An 8,309-nucleotide genomic window follows, 5' to 3' on the forward strand; every position below is an offset into this window, starting at 1 on the left:
CTCCCAAGAGGAGGAGGAGGGTGGTGGTGGTCGGGGACTCCCTCCTCAGGGGGACTGAGTCATCTATCTGCCGCCCTGACCGGGAAAACCGAGAGGTCTGCTGCTTGCCAGGAGCTAGGATACACGATGTGACAGAGAGACTGCCGAGACTCATCAAGCCCTCGGATCGCTACCCCTTCCTGCTTCTCCACGTGGGCACCAATGATACTGCCAAGAATGACCTTGAGCGGATCACTGCAGACTACGTGGCTCTGGGAAGAAGGATAAAGGAGTTTGAGGCGCAAGTGGTGTTCTCGTCCATCCTCCCTGTGCAAGGAAAAGGCCGGGGTAGAGACCGTCGAATCGTGGAAGTCAACGAATGGCTACGCAGGTGGTGTCGGAGAGAAGGCTTTGGATTCTTCGACCATGGGATGGTGTTCCAAGAAGAAGGAGTGCTAGGCAGAGACGGGCTCCACCTAACGAAGAGAGGGAAGAGCATCTTCGCCAGCAGGCTGGCTAACCTAGTGAGGAGGGCTTTAAACTAGGTTCACCGGGGGAAGGAGACCAAAGCCCTGAGGTAAGTGGGGAAATGGGATCCTGGGAGGAAGCACAAGCAGGAGAGCGCAAGAGGGGAGGACTCCTGTCTCATGCTGAGAAAGAGGGACGATCCTTGAGTTATCTTAAGTGCCTATACACAAATGCAAGAAGCCTGGGAAACAAGCAGGGAGAACTGGAAGTCCTGGCACAGTCAGGGAACTATGATGTGATTGGAATAACAGAGACTTGGTGGGACAACTCACATGACTGGAGTACTGTCATGGATGGATATAAACTGTTCAGGAAGGACAGGCAGGGCAGAAAAGGTGGGGGAGTTGCATTGTACGTAAGAGAGGAGTATGACTGCTCAGAGCTCCGGTATGATACTGCAGAAAAACCTGAGAGTCTCTGGATAAAGTTGAGAAGTGGGAGCAACAAGGGTGATGTTGTGGTTGGAGTCTGCTATAGACCACCAGACCAGGGGGATGAGGTGGACGAGGCTTTCTTCTGGCAACTAGCAGAAATTGCTAGATCACAGGCCCTGGTTCTCATGGGAGACTTTAATCACCCTGATATCTGCTGGGAGAGCAATACAGCGGTGCACAGGCAATCCAGGAAATTTTTGGAAAGTGTAGGGGACAATTTCTTGGTGCAAGTGCTGGAGGAACCAACTAGGGGCAAAGCTTTTCTTGACCTGCTGCTCACAAACAGGGAAGAACTAGTAGGGGAAGCAAAAGTGGATGGGAACCTGGGAGGCAGTGACCATGAGATGGTCGAGTTCAGGATCCTGACACAAGGAAGAAAGGAGAGCAGCAGAATACGGACCCTGGACTTCAGAAAAGCAGACTTTGACTCCCTCAGAGAACAGATGGGCAGGATCCCCTGGGAGAATAACATGAAGGGCAAAGGGGTCCAGGAGAGCTGGCTGTATTTTAAAGAATCCTTATTGAGGTTGCAGGAACAAACCATCCCAATGTGTAGAAAGAATAGTAAATATGGCAGGCGACCAGCTTGGCTAAACAGTAAAATCCTTGCTGATCTTAAACGCAAAAAAGAGGCTTATAAGAAGTGGAAGATTGGACAAATGACCAGGGAGGAGTATAAAAATATTGCTCAGGCGTGCAGGAGTGAAATCAGGAAGGCCAAATCACACTTGGAGTTGCAGTTAGCAAGAGATGTTAAGAGTAACAAGAAGGGTTTCTTCAGGTATGTTAGCAACAAGAAGAAAATCAAGGAAAGTGTGGGCCCCTTACTGAATGAGGGAGGCAACCTAGTGACAGAGGATGTGGAAAAAGCTAATGTACTCAATGATTTTTTTGCCTCTGTCTTCACGCACAAGGTCAGCTCCCAGATTGCTGCACTGGGCAGTACAGCATGGGGAGAAGGTGACCAACCCTCTGTGGAGAAAGAAGTGGTTCAGGACTATTTAGAAAAACTGGACGTGCACAAGTCCATGGGGCCGGATGCGCTGCATCCGAGGGTGCTAAAAGAGTTGGCGGGTGAGATTGCAGAGCCATTAGCCATTATTTTTGAAAACTCATGGCGATCGGGGGAGGTCCCAGATGACTGGAAAAAGGCTAATGTAGTGCCCATCTTTAAAAAAGGGAAGAAGGACGATCCGGGGAACTACAGGCCAGTCAGCCTCACCTCAGTCCCTGGAAAAATCATGGAGCAGGTCCTCAAGGAATCTATTATGAAACATTTAGAGGAGAGGAAAGTGATCAGGAACAGTCAGCATGGATTCATGAAGGGGAAGTCGTGCCTGACTAACCTAATTGCCTTCTATGATGAGATAACTGGCTCTGTGGATGAGGGGAAAGCAGTGGATGTGTTATTCCTTGACTTTAGCAAAGCTTTTGATACGGTCTCCCACAGTATTCTTGCCACCAAGTTAAAGAAGTATGGGCTGGATGAATGGACTGTAAGGTGGATAGAAAGCTGGCTAGATCGTCGGGCTCAACGGGTAGTGATCAATGGCTCCATGTCTAGTTGGCAGCCGGTTTCAAGTGGAGTGCCCCAAGGGTCGGTCCTGGGGCCGGTTTTGTTTAATATCTTTATTAATGATCTGGAGGATGGTGTGGACTGCACTCTCAGCAAGTTTGCAGATGACACTAAACTAGGAGGCGTGGTATATACACTAGAGGGTAGGGATCGGATACAGAGGGACCTAGACAAATTAGAGGATTGGGCAGAAAAAAACCTGATGAGGTTCAACAAGGACAAGTGCAGAGTCCTGCACTTAGGACGGAAGAATCCCATGCACTGCTACAGACTAGGGACCGAATGGCTAGGTAGCAGTTCTGCTGAAAAGGACCTAGGGGTCACAGTGGACGAGAAGCTGGATATGAGTCAACAGTGTGCTCTTGTTGCCAAGAAGGCTAACGGCATTTTGGGCTGTATAAGTAGGGGCATTGCCAGCAGATCAAGGAACGTGATCGTTCCCCTTTATTCGACATTGGTGAGGCCTCATCTGGAATACTGTGTCCAGTTTTGGGCCCCACACTACAAGAAGGATATGGAAAAATTGGAAAGAGTCCAGCGGAGGGCAACAAAAATGATTAGGGGTCTGGAGCACATGACTTATGAGGAGAGGCTGAGAGAACTGGGATTGTTTAGTCTCCAGAAGAGAAGAATGAGGGGGGATTTGATAGCAGCCTTCAACTACCTGAAGGGGGGTTCCAAAGAGGATGGAGCTCGGCTGTTCTCAGTGGTGGCAGATGACAGAACAAGGAGCAATGGTCTCAAGTTGCAGTGGGGGAGGTCCAGGTTGGATATCAGGAAAAACTATTTCACCAGGAGGGTGGTGAAACACTGGAATGCGTTACCTAGGGAGGTGGTGGAGTCTCCTTCCTTGGAGGTTTTTAAGGCCCGGCTTGACAAAGCCTTGGCTGGGATGATTTAGCTGGGAATTGGTCCTGCTTTGAGCAGGGGGTTGGACTAGATGACCTCTTGAGGTCCCTTCCAACTCTGATATTCTATGATTCTATGATTCTATGATTCTATATATGTGATGTTCATTGACTTGTAAAATTTATCTTCTTTATTAAAGAGGCAGATCCATGATCTATGAAAGAGGGATAGATAGAAAGAGGCAGACAGAAAAAGAGGAGTAGGAAAGGTTGAGGTGAAGGGTCAAGAGTGCAAAAAGAGACTTTAAAAGCTCTGCCTAAGTTTAGTTGCGTTTCCCAGAAGCCAGAGGTTGTATTCAAGCCTCAGAATGTTTTGAGGCTCACATCTCCCCAGTCCTGAATACTGTCCACACAGAGGTCTATACTAAAAGGGAACTACTAATCCTATCAACACATTCTACATCATCATAAACTGTTGCAATGCGCTCTTATTTTTAGACTGTATACTTCCTGTTCCTCTACTGTAATAAGAGAAGTTCCCTGTTTAAGGTCTCCGGTATACATCAGAGTACAGGGGGGAGGCATGTTTGTTTCACTTATATATGGCTCCTTGTGCAGAAGGATTGTCTCCTCCATTACCGTGATATCCAGGTCATTTGGGTCACATGTCTGGAAGTAGCGTTTGAACCGCAAGGTGGTGAAGGTCTCATCCTCTGTTAGTGACAGCAGCTGGTAGTCCTGGCTGTTGTCCTCCTTGAGATTTTCCTCATCCACAGCATGCCAGTCCTGGATTGGACATGGAGAGAGATGTCAAATCAAATGAGGAAACAACACAGAGAGAATAGAAGTAACTTCTCTTCACATCCTGAGACTGCATCTCTCTAAATAGCACTGATAGAGATTGAATAATTGTTAAAGTAACTATGACATTGAAAGGCCCCTCTGCCTTCATTGCGAGTTTCCTACAAATCAGAGAAACACAATAGTCACATTTTGTCCATTCCCTCCCTCTCTTCAATGTAACAGTAGCCCCTGGAGTCCCTGTGTACTGACACCTATATAGTGACAGAATGACCTTTGGTAATCCAGACTAGAGCTGGTCAGAAACATTTAGATAAAACTTTTTTTCACTGAAAAGTGTCATTTAGTCAAAACCAGAATGCTTCATGGAAACATGTTGGTTTCAATGCAAATTTAATCAGGAAGGTTTCTCAGATCCAGGACACTGGGAGGAGAGGGAAAGCAGAGTTTTTCTAACCACCAAGCTATAGAGTCTCTCTCCTACACACACTTTTTCTGACCACCCCTAATCCTGACACATATCAGCTGAAGAACTAAAGATCAGTCTCTTACTCATGTGTGTCACACGATCAATTTCAGAAGTAAACTAAACTGAATCTTTGGCAAAAAATGGAGCAAGTGAAGAAGTCAATAGAGCAGATGATTAAAAGAGCTGTGCACCCAGCACCTCCCATTGTAACATTTATGGGCAGATTTTCAAAAGAGATCAGCACACAGCCTTTTAAAAATGGGCCCTGGTTATGGGTGATGAACACTTCTGAATATTCTGCCTAGCATACTGCTTTATCAGTACAGTCACTATAAGAAAACGAAACACGTTTAGAATTTATACACACATACAAAGGGATTGAATGAGGTAATCAAAGGTGAGTGCTACCCTATGAGAACAGGAGAAGCTGTTAGGCCAGATTTTTAAAGATATTTAGATGCTTAAAGATACAGATAAGGGTGTAGTGGGATTTTCAAAAGTGCCTAGGTGCCCAACCCACATTGATTTCAATGAGAATTAGGCTCCTAGTGCTTTCAAAAATCCTAATAGGTACCTATGTGAATCTCTAGGTGCCTAAATACCTTTAAAAATGTTGCCTGCCATGCCTAGACTTCAAAATACAAGAGCATTTTCTGTACTGCTGCAAGTCAAGGGTTTTGGCAAGTTGACTCAATACAGAAAATGCAAAATTGTACACCTTCAACTCTCCTTTTGGGAAATAGATGTTTAAGTGACTTCTCTCCAGGATTGCCTCAGGATCAGAGGGGTGCAACAAAGCATGAAATCCTACATCTTGAGACCAGAAGTGAATAGGGCAGAATCATTGAGGATCTGATGATTTGGAGTAAAACCAAGGAATTGAATAATGTTCTGTAGCCTGCCACAGAAAAGGAATTTAAAGTAAACGGGAACCAGGCTGGGCTGAATGAGATTAGTCATGTAGGACAAATATGTAGTGAGAAAAAAGTTCAACCGACCCAAGGAAGATGGAGACAACTGTATAAATGAAACGACTCTAAAACAAGATTCACAGCATGTTATCACATCCAAGCAAATTCACCCTGCATTTCTCATCATTAAGGGCTCCACACAGGATATTTCTTGAGGACAGTACAGAATGGCACTGCAATGATGGACAAGAGATCCAACCCCACAATGTATACTCCTGGGTTTTGTCTAGTTTCAGACTGTTGTCCTTGGGTCAGTAGTGGTCTGCACAGCACTTGCTGATGGTGCAAAAAAAGCTGTTGTTTTTCTCCTAATTTCTAGCTTCAAAATTGCATTCAATGACCTTTACCCATTCATCAGTTACCTTCCTAATACTACTTATCTGTGTAAGCAGTTGAAGAGTTTTGATTTGAATGGGAAGGGAGGTGATCAATGTAATTGTGAATGTGACGGGAGGTGGTCCTCAATCGCAACTGAGAAAGGTGGTGCCGTCAAAATACGCTCTGTGACTGAAATATAGTCCATACACTATGAAAGAGTTTGAGGAATTCCCCCCCGACACACACACCTTTGAAATGGACAAAAACCAAAATTTCCTATGACAGGAGGCCTCCTATATCCCCCTATAATATCACCACCTCACTCCCATCAACCCATCCCATTTCAAATTAACAAGCAGAACACCTTGCTTAACTATTTACGTGCTCAGAATATTTTTCTGGTACAAAGTACATTTTTTTCAATTAAGTGCACTTAATATAAGTTTCTTTGCCAAGTAAAGTCCCCTCTATCAACTATGACTGTGAAAGCATTTAAATGTGAGCACATGTCCCCAGGACAGACGTTTATCATGGGATAAGAGGGAACATTTTTATAGGAGCCCCTTGTGAATATATTGGTAGCACATCTCTGCTCCTTGGGGTGACTATCCAAACCCTAGCATCACTTTCACTGCATTTCCTGATACCCAGCCTGACATTCTTTTTTTCTGCTCAATTTCACCTCCATTGCCTCTAATTGTAGCTTCTCAGATCCCTCTAAACCACTCCTTTACCAAGCTGGGAATCACATTACAGAGGGGAATTTGAAAATGCCTCCTTTGTTTTCTATTCTTTGAAATTCCCCTTTGTGTTACTTTATTTACTAAGCTAAAAATGCAAAGATGAACAGTCCCAAAATGAGTTACACAAAAGCCAATAAACAAAATAAGTATTAAAAACTAAAAGTAAAATCATTCACTATAGACAGTTCTTAACCCTGAGACTTATTTGGAAAAATATCTCTCACTCTTGAGAAAGACAGAGAAGAATGATTAAGAGAGAGAGGGAGAGAGAGCAATGTAATCATACACACATACTACAGCTACACTAAACTACATTCCCCACCCCCCCCAAATTTACCTAGTGTTTGTACAACTGGTTCGGCTAATAGGTGAGTGCTAAGATGGGGTGTAGATGTGTGTATTCATGTGTGCGTGTGCGGGCTTGCGCCTATATTCTTATAAACCTTTCTGGATCTGCCAAGACTATTGGAACCTCTTTGCCCCTCACCTGTGGTTTCCCAGCCATCAGCGGTCCCATGCTAGCCACAATCTTGAAGTTACATAAGCTAATGATTTGGGGTGTCTCACTGTTAGGAGGACACATGAGACACCTTAAAAATTAAAACATCTCTGAATCATTTTGAAAATTCTGGTCATTGTGACCAGAGTTTCACAACCAACCAACGAAAACATGCAAAACTCATTTAGTTTCAGATTCAAACCTGGAAATGAAACCAGCTGAGTAGAATAGATATATTTTGACCCTGCAAAGTTTCATCAATGTTCAGAAAAAAAAAAGCCTCTGGGTAAACAGAACTATTCTGAGATTAAGCTTTCTAAGGGGCTTGGTGATAACTAAATACATGGTAATTTTTTTGCAAGTAACATCCAAGTCTTCACAGAACTCGTTGGTTTGGTTAGTTTCTCATGTTCACCATACTGTACTGAGTTTGAACTGTGTTCTGTAATGGGCAAACTGTTCTGTAATGGCCTTGATTTTGCAAAACCTAATCAGCTGGGGTTTGGTTCTGCAAATTCAGAATGAGGAATAGTTTGGATACAGGTTACATTTTATCTGGCCTTCCAAGGATTGGGAGAAGTCAGAGTGGTAGGGATTTAATGCATCTCTCGTCTGGATGGAAAAAAAGACACAGCAAAACTCAAGGCAAGTGAAACCACAGTAAGTGAAACTGACAAAACAGATGTCATCAGAATCCACATAAAATAAACCAGAGGTTTTCAACCTTTCCAGACTACTGCATCCCTTGTAGGAGTCTGATTTATCTGGCATACCCGCAAGTTTCAGCTCACTTAAAAACTACTTGCTTAAAAATCAGATATAAAAATACAAAAGTGTCACAGCACACTAGAACTGAAAAATTGCCTATGTTCTCATTTTTACCATATAATTGTAAAATAAATCAATTGGAATATAAATATTGTACTTACATTTCAGTGTATAGTTTTTAGAGCAATATAAACAAGTCATTGTCTGTATGAAATTTTCGTTTGTGCGGACTTCACTAGTGCTTTTTATGTAGCCTGTTGTAAAACTAAGCAAATGTCTAGATGAGTTGATGTACCTCCTGGAAGACCTCTGTGTACCCCCATGGGTACACATACCCCTGGTTGAGAATCAATGAAATAAACCATACATGATTTC

The 8,309-nt window shown here is 43.8% G+C and overlaps 1 protein-coding gene across 1 annotated transcript in view; it reads right to left on the minus strand.

Annotated features, from left to right (window-relative positions):
- LOC117870953 (putative DBH-like monooxygenase protein 2) overlaps window positions 1–7,265 on the minus strand; it is a 34,445-nt gene extending 27,180 nt beyond the window's left edge. Inside the window, exons 1-2 of the mRNA XM_034758463.1 lie at window positions 7,155–7,265; window positions 4,005–4,151 (exon numbers count right to left, since the gene is read on the minus strand). Coding sequence (XP_034614354.1) covers window positions 4,005–4,151; window positions 7,155–7,250 — 243 coding nt within the window. The 5' untranslated portion in view covers window positions 7,251–7,265. The remainder of the gene's footprint in view (window positions 1–4,004; window positions 4,152–7,154) is intronic.
- Between the last annotated feature and the right edge of the window lie 1,044 nt (window positions 7,266–8,309).

The sequence above is a fragment of the Trachemys scripta genome, chromosome 1 (genome assembly GCF_013100865.1).
Source record: "Trachemys scripta elegans isolate TJP31775 chromosome 1, CAS_Tse_1.0, whole genome shotgun sequence".
NCBI classification, from domain to species: Eukaryota; Metazoa; Chordata; order Testudines; family Emydidae; genus Trachemys; species Trachemys scripta.